Below are 12,593 nucleotides of genomic sequence, written 5' to 3'. Positions count from 1 at the left end.
GGCACGCCCCCATGTGCTCTGCTTCCTGTCCCACCTGCCCCCCCCCTCGCTTGCTTTTGCCCCCATGCTGCCTCCTGCGCTGCATTTCCATGTCCTTCCCCCTGCTACCCTTTCTGTCATGTTCCCCCTTCTTCTCATTCTCCTGTGCACACTCTGCCTGCTATCCTGGTCCTGCCAGAGCTGCAGCAGCTGCTTGCCTGACCCATACTGGATTCTAATACTAGAGGGTTTTTTTTCCCCCCCATGCTGAATGAGGAGAGACCTCATCTTCTATTTGAGTAAATATGGTAATGGTGGTTGGCCTTGGTGAATAATAATGTGAAGACCTGGAAAAAATCTGTGATGGTGCACTAGCCAAAAGGTACAGATAATACTAACTAATACATATTTAGCAGACGTCTTTAAGCAGATAAGCAAGAATATAAGGCAATACAGTGGCTGTTCTACTCTCTTATGCTGGACTATTTCCTATAGTGCCCAACAGACTGTTATGAGAACAAATTCACTGGAGGAGGAGCTGGAAGAAATGAAAAGTAACCTGAACTCCTTGGAAGAGAAGAGAGACAAACTTCTGAGCCAGAATAAACGGCTTGTAGGTGCTCTTAGAATTCTGTAAAAGTAGCATGCTGTAACACCTGGGGTGAACTGTCTAACATAAAATCAGTGAGTGATGTTCTCTTCATATTGCCACTAGGTCATGTGGCGTTTGAGGGGAAACTATCCTGTACTAACTGCCTCTCTGCTACCTCAGAATTTGGAGTACAGTGCTTGAAGTTTAAGTGTTTTGTTTTTTTCCTTCCTATTTTTGGAGCCTTGTTGCTCATTAGATCATATGAATTAAGAAGTTGCTGAGAAGGGTTGGTTTTGTGACTTAGCACCTAGTGCTGTGTACTAGCAGCATAACCGGGAGTAGAACATAAAAGCTCCAAATTCCTTATGTAACTTTACACAAAATGATCTTCTGCTTGTGCTGATGTAAACTGGAAACTTTTCACTGAAGCCAAGATATTTAAAAAAAAAAAATCCCCAAGGCTTTATTACAACAGTTCATATGAGATTTAATATACAGTTATGGGCCTATCTTTTTTGGCTCCTTGACTCTAATTTGAGAAAAGGCTTACAAGTTCATCAAGGCAGAGCATTAATTTGTAAAAGTAGCTATGGCACCCTAGTCATAGTTCACATGTTTTAAGGAAGTCTTCCCACTAAAATATGGTAGACTGACCTCTTTTTTTGTTGTTTTGTTTTGTGGTGGTGGTGGTGGTGTTGTTGTTGTTTTTTGTTTTTCTTGACAACCAGGAAAAGGAGAATCAGTCTCTCATACTCAAGATTTCTGATCTTCAAGAAGAGGTACAGTGTGTATGAAAGAAATTTTAAAAAAATAATGGTTTTGTTTATGAAAATCTGTGATGTTAGGAGAAGGGTGGAGAAAATGGGTTAAAATACACTGGGAATGATGGTCCACAAGAAATAGTGCACAAACAGAAATAAAGTTGTGTGGAGATGGGAAACTGCTGTTTTGTAGCTTTGAAACTTGTGCAGCAGTTCTTAACCTTTTTAGGCTCGGGATATCACTTGTTAGATTTGAGGCACCCCCTGGAAAATACTAGCTCTTATTTTTCATTTGTTTTTTGACCCTGGAAAAATACTGGAGCAATTCTTCTGTTGCAAAGAACTCATAGATGATGAATGTTTTTAAAACTATAGCTTTCTATTTGCAATGTCTGGGTTTTTTTTATGAATTATGTTTAAACATCAAAGGGCATGTCTACACCAGATCCTTAAATGCACAGCAGTGTGGCTTACTGCGCAGTAAGCATGTGCATCTACACAAGCACATACATTCTATGTAGTAAACCTTGCTAATAGCAACTAAACTTGCTACCTGAAAATACAAATAGCAAATTTACTTTCAATTAGTAATAGTTCAGTAGGACATGTGTAGGTGCCTGACCAGGAGCAAATCTGTTCCCAGTCAGCTGTCTACCAGAGGGCAGGAGATTGCTCCCTGCCCCTGGGAGCTGCCTGCTGCTGGGAGGGGCTCTGCCAGTGAAGCCCAGGCAGGGACTGTGTCCACCTGCCCCAGCAGCAAGTGGCTCAAAGTCCCTCGGTTCCAAAATCACAATTGGGGAGCAGGGGCTAGCAGACCCCTGTCTCCCAACACCAGCTCCATGGTCATGGGGCCAGAGCTGGGAGACCCTGGTGACCGTGGAGCTGGCACTGTGAGCTCCCTGCTGCCAGGAACTGGGGAACCTGTTCCCCGCTGAGCTCTGTGAGCACAGAACTAGGCAGGAAACAGGCTGGGAAGCTTGTTCCCCACCCAGCTGTGCTCTTATGGAGCTGAATGGGGAACAGACTCCCCAGCCTCCGCCGTGTGTGGGGAATGGGGAATGGGAACTGTTCTGGTCAAAGGCAGGTCCCAGCTGTATGCCCCAATCTGCTGGTGAGCTAGCTTCTACCTACCCTACCAGCAGATTGGGGCATGGGGCTGCCCAAACATTGTCCCGCCCTGGCAGCAGGCAGTCCCTGGGGGCAGGGTGTAATGTCCCAGCCCCTGGTCCTCCCTGACCTAGTACCCCAGGGCTAGCCTAGAGCTCCTCCTGGTGGTGGCAGGAGCTCATGGCAGCACCCTAGGAAGTGGAAGCAGATTGCTGCCATTAGCAGCAAATCTGCTCCTGCTTCCCTGCATGTGTAGATGCCTTTCTGGGTGTTTACTTGTAAGTAGTCTACTCCATGAGTAAACTGATCCCAGATCAAATGCATATGTAGATTTGCCTAAATAGTGCTAACATATACTAAGGCACCCACAACACCCTGATTCAGAATCAATGTCTTAGTGTAATTGTCTTGTACATGTCTCCAGATGGTCAACAGAACCTCCCAAACATCACAATTCTTCTAGTTTATGAGTCATTCTCACACCTCCAAGAATAGCTTTCATGTTGAAGGCTTTCCTCTAATGTTTCAGAACCTAGAAACTTCTCCGGATTGTACCATTTCAGTTTTGGGAGCTGCTGAGTGGGGAGGGACCAGAGGACAAAGAGGAGAGGTACTAAAATCCTAAGAGCATTGAATGGGGCAAGCTCATGGTGTGCTTCCTTCACTAATGAAAAGTCTCTAGGGGCCTATAGGCATAAAATGGCACCACTAAAAGTAAATTCTCCCCTATTGTAGGGTCTATAGTAGCTGACTTTTTATTTTTAAAAGACATAAGTATATTTGGGGGTGGAGGGAGGAAGGCAGGGTTTGCATGTATATGGAATTATTTAGAGGAGTGAATCAAAAAGCTATGGCTTTAGAGGAGGAGATCTTATTCCTTGTGTTTTTGTTTAGCTCCTCCACACTGACACAATAACTCTCCTGAGCTAGTTATAATAACTATCTGCTTTTTTTATTAGAATACTAGGAATGCTTTGGATGCTGATGGCCTTCAGAAAAAGATTCTGGAGTTGGCCAAGAATGCATCTGAGCTCCAAGTAAGTGTATCTTTACTTTTACCTTCATGACTGCTGGTCAAACAGGCTTCAAAAAAGAGTTGGTTTCCTCTGGTCTAATAGCTGACTGTCCAGAAGCCATACAGGTTTGTTTTTTTTTGTTTCCCACCCCCCCAGCCTGTCTGTCTATAGTACAGATCTGATGAGTCACAAGTATAGATGCTTCTGTCAAGCTGTTCTAACTCGTATAAACATCAGTGGCTTCCCTTCCTCCTTCCTCCCACCCCAAACTCTTAACATCCTTGCACTTTTTTTTTTCTAAATGTTCAATCGTGGCCACCAATAAGTCTGTGGGAATGGCCAGTCCTTCCAAAGCTTATTTGAACTGCACATCCAGTCAAATATTTGTGAGAAAAGAATGAGCATGGGGTACAGTAAACACACTGGAGGGCAGGGATTGAAGCCAGGCAAATTTGGATAGATTGGGAAGTGGGTGGATCAGAATCGGATGCAATTTAACAAGGATAAGTTCAAGATGCTGCAGCTGGGGGGAGAGAATCTCCAATACACTTATAGACTGGAAAGTAACATTCTGAGTAGTACAGCAGTGGAAAGGAATCCGAGTCTTGGCTGATGCAAAAATGAACATGAGTTGCCACTGTGATGAGGTAATAAGTAAAGCTAACTACAATTTCTTGCATCAGTAGGTGCATCACAAGCAGGTCTAGGGAGGTAATGCTTCCCCTCTGTGGCATTGGTCAAGGCGCAGCTGGAGTACTGCATCCAGTTTTGGGTGCCGCTCTTCAAGAGGGATGTGGATAATCTTGAGAGGGTTCAGAGAAAGGCTGCTTGCATAGTTGAGGGCCTGCAGGTAAGATCCTATAAACACAGGCGGAGGGACCTGAATCTCTTCAGCCTCTGCAAGAGAAAGATGAGGCGCGATCTTGTGGCTGTCTACAAACTCATTATGGAGTCTGCAGGGAAAGGGGATACTCTGTTTACCAGGGTGCCCCTAGGGGTTACTAGAAATAACTGCTGCAAACTAAAGGAGAGTAGATTTTTAGACTGGACATCAGGAAGAAATTCTTTATGGTGAGGGTTGCCAAAATATGGAATGGGCTTCCAAGGGAGGTGGTGCTTTCCCCTACCTTGGAGGCATTCAAGAAAAGACTAGATGGGCACCTAGCTGGGGTTATTTAACCCCAGCACTCATTCCTGCCTAGAGCAGGGGCTCGGACTCTTCCTTCCCAGAGTAGGGGTCAGACTCTATCTACAAGGTCCCTTCCAACCCTAGAAATCTGAGTCATTTAATTTCTAATGCTTATTGCAACTAAAGACCCAAAATGAATATTGATAACCCATGGCTTTTGCCACATGGCCTTTTTAGACTGAAGGACTGATAATAGTCCAGGAAGACCTACAAGGATATCGGGCAAAATTTTATCCACAAGTGATTTTTTTTCAGTGTCATTTGTGGCACACTAGGAAGAATCAAATTAATGACGCTCATCTCTGAAGCTTGTAATTGATATTTCCAAACAAGAAATAGAGCTAAAGAGAACCAGACTGTCATAGTGCACTTAATTCTGCTGGCCCATGAGGCTGCTTAAATATTTTCCTCTCTTTAGATGAAAATACATGTTTATGAGACTACTGTGGTGAATAAAGATGCAAGTCTTCTCCAGGTTGGTTGCTTTTGAAACCTAACGTTACAGATTGAAACTTTTTTAATATGGTGCTCAATGTATGGGGAAAAGCCAATGAAATGAGTCTTCTGGTAACACTCTTGATGGTAATATTGCATAAAAATATTAACTTTACCCCATAAATGTTCCCTGTGAATGGAACGGGACACCGCTGCCCAAAATTTAGGGGTAGAGATCTGGCTCTGGATAAGTAGACCCTGTCCCTGTGCAACAAAAACTGCAGGCTCCAGGAAAAGTGGAAAAACTTCAGAAGCCATTTTCTGAAACAGATGGAAAGCATGGACATGGATAACACTTAGGTTTTTCTGGGAGAGGGGAGGGAGATATTTTTAATTTTAAAAAAACAAACACAAAAAACAAAGAAACAACAACAACAAAAACTTTTGTGTACTGTTCCTTATTGTTTGAAACCTGGCAAGTTGGTCCTTAGCCCCAAAAAAGCAGAAGAAAATATATTCTATTCTGGGCAATCTTTCAGACAGTCCATGCTCTAGTTTATAGTTGTATTTGTAAAATGAGGTACAAGGAAAGCAAAATAACTATATAAGGCTTTCAGGGTCTCTCTTGGATTCTTAATTCAAGTGAACATGCTTTCCCATCTTGATAAGGAGTCTACTGAAAAGAGAGCTGCTATCTTTTTTTTTTTTTTTTTTTTTTTTTTTTTTTTTTTTTTTTTTTTTTTTTTTTTTTTTTTTTTTTTTTTTTTTTTTTTTTTTTTTTTTTTTTTTTTTTTTTTTTTTTTTTTTTTTTTTTTTTTTTTTTTTTTTTTTTTTTTTTTTTTTTTTTTTTTTTTTTTTTTTTTTTTTTTTTTTTTTTTTTTTTTTTTTTTTTTTTTTTTTTTTTTTTTTTTTTTTTTTTTTTTTTTTTTTTTTTTTTTTTTTTTTTTTTTTTTTTTTTTTTTTTTTTTTTTTTTTTTTTTTTTTTTTTTTTTTTTTTTTTTTTTTTTTTTTTTTTTTTTTTTTTTTTTTTTTTTTTTTTTTTTTTTTTTTTTTTTTTTTTTTTTTTTTTTTTTTTTTTTTTTTTTTTTTTTTTTTTTTTTTTTTTTTTTTTTTTTTTTTTTTTTTTTTTTTTTTTTTTTTTTTTTTTTTTTTTTTTTTTTTTTTTTTTTTTTTTTTTTTTTTTTTTTTTTTTTTTTTTTTTTTTTTTTTTTTTTTTTTTTTTTTTTTTTTTTTTTTTTTTTTTTTTTTTTTTTTTTTTTTTTTTTTTTTTTTTTTTTTTTTTTTTTTTTTTTTTTTTTTTTTTTTTTTTTTTTTTTTTTTTTTTTTTTTTTTTTTTTTTTTTTTTTTTTTTTTTTTTTTTTTTTTTTTTTTTTTTTTTTTTTTTTTTTTTTTTTTTTTTTTTTTTTTTTTTTTTTTTTTTTTTTTTTTTTTTTTTTTTTTTTTTTTTTTTTTTTTTTTTTTTTTTTTTTTTTTTTTTTTTTTTTTTTTTTTTTTTCTGACTCGGCTCATAAAGTTATTGAGCACCAAACTTCTGTCAAGGGCATACACTTACACTTACTCTCTGGATATGACCAGTTATGCTAGATACAGGCGTTTTGGGGAGATTTAGATTACATTAAAAATGGCCACCCGACCCAACGTAGTCTGCCCACCTTGCACTTTAAATTAATCTCTAACTAGGGCTGTGTGTAGACAAGAGGCATGTGCGCACAGTACCCCAAAGCAGGCTAAATGCTTTTGCACCGCCTTAGTGGTGTTAGTGTTTGAATGCCTCAGTGGCGTATTGCACATTAATTCCAGCTGCTGTAGGAAATTTGGTGGCATAGTGCACATTAAATGACTGGGGCACAGCAAACTAAAATTCCTTTGAGGAGTTTGTTTGCTGTCTGTGGAGTAAAGCACCCGGCTCCATGCAGCTTGGGGGCTCTGCAGGAAGCCCTGCAGGCAGCAGCCTGGGAAAGCAGGCTTCACCCAAGGAAAATGGCAGGCCTGATCCTTCCCACCTCCCCTGCCTGCCTGAGCTGTGCAGGGGCCTGGTGCTTCCCTTCGCAGCTGTGGTGCCTGCCTCCCCCCTGAGCTGGGTGCCTGCAGCTTGTTGAACTTGTTAATCATTGGGTTCTGTGCCACCAACTCTACCTCTTCCAACCCCAATCCTTTGCAGAAAGATTTGGACATCAAAGATCTTAAATCTGCCATTGTGGAATACACGTCAATAATAGAGGTATGATAACAAATCTCCCTTGTGCAAGGGTGAAAGAACAGTTTTTTTTAATGTTGTTGTTGTTGTTATATATAGCAACTAACTTGTTCATTTAAAAAAAATGTAATTCTAGACTTTACGAGCAGAAAAAAATAAACTGGTGTATAGCATGCAACAAATGCAACAAGAGCTGATTTCGTGAGTATCTTGTAGAAGTTTTTAAGAGGGTTTTTTCATCAAAAAATAGTTTGTCTAGCTCCTCTTATTAATACAAAATTTTGCTCCTCTTTTTTTATTTTAGAAATGGCATACACTTCCAACTAATATGCAAATATAACAGGAACCTTCTTGAAGGGACATATTCCTTGCACTCTGAGTTAGAACTTGCTCAGTCTCCAGAGGTATGCAATTGAAGTCTGAACCAATCTGCTGCAGAGAGAAAATTCATTACTAGTTGAGGAGAAATTGTTGTTTCTTCTATGGAGAAGACACTGAAGCCATGGAAAAATAATTGCCCGGGTAGCTTTTTAAAAATCTAATGGAGAGAATGCAAGGATTTCCTCTGCAGAAGTTTACATACGTACCTCATTCTAATGAGTTGCTAGAGAATTTCCTGACACAAGGAAAAATTTTAAGTAGTGTAGCCAGTCACGAAGTCCTACTCAAAGCACTGCAAAATAAAGGGCTTCTCTTCATTCTGACTTCATGTTGCTTTCTCTGGGTCAAGACAAGTAACAGCTTATCCACTATTGCTATTTGATATCAGGGTAGGACACAGAAATCTACCACAATCGGATCATTCAACAGCTTGGTTTGCCCCATGGCATGATGCACTTTAAAATTCAAATTCCCAGTTGCTTTGACATGATGGGAAATGCAACCTAGGGGTGCTTTTGTAAGTTCTAAAGGCTACTGGTTATGGGGTCTGCATTCTTCAAAAAAGACCAGAATAACCTTAATGGGCTTTTTTAATAAAGATCACCAGGTTTGAATGGACACCTTTGGATGAATCGCTGGACCGAGAGGTACTATTGTTACTGCAAGGGCCTGAGATAATGAGAGAAGAATTTAAGGCTACTATCAAAAAACTGGTATGTGCTTTAACTTAAGTGAATAGAAAGAGATGTATTGAATCTCTTAGCCAAGAGCCTTTCTAAAATGGCTACAGCCAAAGCAGCACTTCCTCCCTTTTAAAATCTGAACAGCTAATCTCAGGAGCATGTTTATTCCTTTAACCCCGTTGTTTGATTCTGTGTAGCATCACTTTCAAGCTTATATCAGAACTAATATTTGAAACTGTTCTTGCAGCAGGAGGAAGCCTCTGAAACTGAGGAACTTGTGGTGACTTCTTTTCAGTGGGTACCGGATCCTGAGGTGAACATAAAGGAGACCTGGGGGAGAGAGCTTGTGGTAAGTGACCTTGGTTTTAGCGGGGGGAGGACCTTGTTTTTAAAGCCATGGTTTCCTTGAAATGGGCAAGAAATCTTAGGGTGGGTATTTTGAGTTGTCAGTGATGTCTTAAGGACAGAATTGATAACATTATGGGGGTTTTCCAATATAAAATGGGAGTAGCTTTGGTGTGCATATTCTTTTTGGCTTAGGCCTGTTTTGTCCCTCACTATATAAGGACCTAGATGTCACTTCCTTTTAACCCTTGCTCCAAACACTGTTTTTAAATCTTTGTCCTACTGTGGTGAAACTTCTTGCCTGTAAACTACTTCCTAACTCATCAGTGAGCGGCACAACTCCTGCTGAATATACCACTGTAGTTTAATGTAGGCCTTGCAGTTTGTGTGTAGCTTATACTAAGAAAATTGCTTGCTGTTGACAATGGTATAGGTATACTAGAGCTGTAGTTCCTGTTGTATAACAACAATAAACCATTGGTAAAAACTTGTACAATAGGTAACATTTTTTAGTATTAACGAGGTGTAAGAGATGGCAGCAATATAATAATATTATTAAATGGTAATGACTTCTAACTTGTATCTATACATGCAGTGGTAGAGCAAGTACCCTGGTATTTCTTGCTTTCTGCTGGTAGCATGTAGTAGGGCAGGCATGGCCAGCCTACAGCAGTTCTACTTGGCTCAAGCACTGCAGGCATAGCTGGGAAGAAGATGCAACTTTCTCAGTCTAAGCTGGGGCCCTACAGCTCAGCATTTTTCAAAGATCCAGAGACACCAGTCTCTTCCCAGAGTTCAAATGTGAGCTGGATGCTCAAAGAGTATAAAATTAGCAACTCTGTGGCTTGAACGAACACACACACACACGTTAATTCAGGGTGATTTCAAAGCAACACAACTTCAGCTGTTTGCCTATGTAAACTGGCGTCATTAGTCGTCAGCCACAAACTTTTAACGTGAGTGGAATTGCAGGGCAAACAATAGCTTTAAAAAGTGTTCAGGTATTGCCAGGCCTGGCATTCTGCCAACTGTTACTCTGCAGTACATTTTCACTGCTTGTTCTGAGAGAGAAATATTGCAGCCAGCTAGAAGACCCTGCTATGTTGACCACGCAAGTCACAGAAAATAAACAATAGCATAGTGAAATGTGTACTTTTTTTGTGCATAAATTCATATGAATTGTACCTCATGCTTCAATTTCTGTAACCTAAATTTATCATCTTTTTTATTTTTAACATGCAGCTTCCCTCTTTGTCCATCTTATCACAAGACTTGCATTAAAAATCCATAAATATGTTTGCAGAATGCTGCATGACTACCTATTCTAAAATATCTGGAAGTTGTGTATTAATCAGTCTTTAGGGCCAATGAAAAATTCTGAAAAACACTTATAATTAAATTTTTGTAACAACATTTCAACAAAATAAGCATTTAATTTGAATTGGTGTGTTTTTTGTCTTCCAAAATAAATTTAGTGGCATGGGATTTTCTCTTCCCTGCACACATTCCAGTGGCAAAAAAAAATGCAATAGGGATGCATGTGTATTTGTAATAGGTCAAATATCCTCATTCAAAACACATCTTCATGTCTGTTGAAGACTTTGAAAGAAACCTTTTTCATTTCCTCTGAAAAGCAATTTTATGAACTTGGTTAGCTCTTCTGAACATGCTGTTTTACCTGGTCCTAATCTCTTTTTTTTTTTTTTTTTTTCTCTTTCCTTTTAGAATTTGAGAGTAGAATTAAATATTGATGTTCTATGAATTCCATCCTTGTCAGCTTGTTGGTAGTCTATTGACTATAGTCTTTACAGAACCCTAGCTTGTCAGAGAAGTCAACTTTTTATGTTTAACTCCTGCATCTCGAATGATACTTTAATTTTGAAAAAAATCATAGGTTCTTAAGCAAAAGCTAGAAGAAAGGAGAAAGCTCTGGTGTCAAAAACTTGATCTCTTGAAAAAATGCACAGAATCCCTGGATAAAAAGTTTATTGAAATGTCAGGAAATTTGAGGAGAACAAGAACACAGCAATTTCATTTAAGGAAAGAACTGGCTTCAAGGTACCTGTTTCTTTTCTCTCCTTTCCCTCCCTCCTCCTCTCTCTCCCCCCCCCCCCCCCACGACAAACAACCCCCCCCCCCCCCCCAGGTAAAAAAGATACTTGATGAATGTTAATGTTTTCAGAAAATAAATGGCACACTCTTCTGATCAGTTATTTAGTGCATTCTACTTGAGTTGGAATCTCTATACAATAAGGAGACCAATTTCTGGCAGCGCTTTAAAACCAGACCACAGAACAAAATGTAAAGAAACAAGCTGCACATTTCACAGGTGCAACCACTAAACAAGCAGTTGTTTTGTCTGCAAAGTAGAAAAAATGAAAACATTCTTATTGGTATAAGAATCAGTTTCCAGATAAAACCTGATTGGCTGAGAATGACACCTTGTCTTCTTTCCTCAATGGTTAGGAAAGACTTGAGCTCCCTGAATGAGTTATTTTTTGGAGAAGCAGGACTGTCTAATAGGAAACTTTTCCTTAACTGGATGTATTTGCAATATATTCATGGTTTCTGAGGAATAAATACAGAATTAAAAGGTATGTAGATGGAATTATTAGATTGGGTTTACAGGCAGCTATGGAAAGTTCTGACCAAAGAGTTTGAGTGAACTCCTTTTGTTTTATACAGGGTGCATCTACACATGCCCCTGACTGCACAGTTTGTACTGCACAGTCATTTAGTACTTGCTAAAGCAAGTACTAAATGACTGTGCAGCACCCACTGGCAGGTCTCAGCAGCTGCACAATCCTGGTGGCACATGAGTCGCTTTCAACCCTACTGCATAGTAGTGGTGGTGTCACGGTTAGTGCCTGCTGATGCTACATCTCTGTAGCTCATTGCTGTGGCAACAGTGTTTCATGTGGGCATGCCCACATCTGTATTTTGACTATGTAGCACTACCAACTCCTGCCACAGCCTACATCTTTACAATATGCTCCTCATTGTGCACTTTCCTGTCAAAATACGGGCTAAGCCCAGGGATGGATCCAGGATATGGCAAAGTGGGGTATGGGAGAAGCCACTTTCACTGAATCCTCCTTCCTCCCTTGCCCTGCAACCAGTGTGGACAGACCATACTGCTGGAGCCTCTGGAGACTTTCATAGGCCATGAAGCATGTAAAATGGCTTCCTCTTCCATGCTCAAAGGTCCACCTCCTCTCCCTCTTCTCCGAGCTGTGGCTGCTGCCGCTTTCCATTCTGTTCCAGGGGAGGGGAGAAGCTTCAAAGCCACTCTTGCCTGCTCCAGTCAGGTTGCATAGAGACTGGATCAGGGTGTGCCTTTGACCATGGAGGAGAAGGGAGGATTCTTATGTACTTTTGGGACTTCTTAAAAAAAAAAAAAAAAAAAAGGCCCCAGAAACTACTGTCATTTAGTGCAGTTGAAAAGAGAGGTGAAGCTATACGACTGAACCGCCTCTGGATTTACTTCTTTCTATGCCACCTAGATCAGCTCCTCCAGAGTTGTCTACTGGCACTAAGCAGGGGTGGTGTCTTGGCTTGCTCACTTCCCACCATTTACTCTAGCTATGTCAGTAGAACTAATCTTGGTCACCTGCTCCTGATGTTACTGTCTCCTCCTAGCCCCAGCTGGGGGTACTTTTTGGTAAAATGCGGGGAGGTAGACCTTCATAAACATTTGTGATTTGCTGCCATCACTGAAGCTGTGATGGTGAGGAGACAAAAGTAGCTGCATCTAGACTACTTTTGCATTGCAAAAGAGGTGGACAAAAAAGTCCAGTCTTTAGGGATTAGTGTGCCTCCACCATCTTTAGCACAAAATCATAGAAAACTAAAGTTGGAAGGGATTGCAGGAGGTCATCTAGCCTAACCCCCTGCTCAAATCAGGAATG

At 39.6% G+C, this 12,593-nt stretch overlaps 1 protein-coding gene across 5 annotated transcripts in view; it reads left to right on the top strand.

Annotated features, from left to right (window-relative positions):
- LOC102374321 (lymphoid-restricted membrane protein-like) overlaps window positions 1-12,593 on the top strand; it is a 64,663-nt gene that overhangs the window by 12,376 nt on the left and 39,694 nt on the right. For 3 of the 5 annotated variants that reach the window (XM_006027339.2, XM_006027340.3, XM_006027341.2), the window contains exons 8-18: window positions 475-592; window positions 1,300-1,350; window positions 2,969-3,049; window positions 3,399-3,476; window positions 5,063-5,119; window positions 7,241-7,300; window positions 7,413-7,477; window positions 7,581-7,680; window positions 8,257-8,370; window positions 8,588-8,689; window positions 10,580-10,743. In XM_006027339.2, the coding sequence (XP_006027401.1) occupies window positions 475-592; window positions 1,300-1,350; window positions 2,969-3,049; window positions 3,399-3,476; window positions 5,063-5,119; window positions 7,241-7,300; window positions 7,413-7,477; window positions 7,581-7,680; window positions 8,257-8,370; window positions 8,588-8,689; window positions 10,580-10,743 (990 nt within the window). The remainder of the gene's footprint in view (window positions 1-474; window positions 593-1,299; window positions 1,351-2,968; window positions 3,050-3,398; window positions 3,477-5,062; window positions 5,120-7,240; window positions 7,301-7,412; window positions 7,478-7,580; window positions 7,681-8,256; window positions 8,371-8,587; window positions 8,690-10,579; window positions 10,744-12,593) is intronic. The other 2 variants (XM_006027342.2, XM_006027343.2) reach the window with 2 other exon arrangements.

The sequence above is a fragment of the Alligator sinensis genome, unplaced genomic scaffold, assembly GCF_000455745.1.
Source record: "Alligator sinensis unplaced genomic scaffold, ASM45574v1 scaffold517_1, whole genome shotgun sequence".
Classification (NCBI taxonomy): Eukaryota; Metazoa; Chordata; order Crocodylia; family Alligatoridae; genus Alligator; species Alligator sinensis.
The sequence above is the reverse complement of the archived record's forward strand: the minus strand, read 5'-3'. Positions and strand labels throughout refer to the sequence as shown.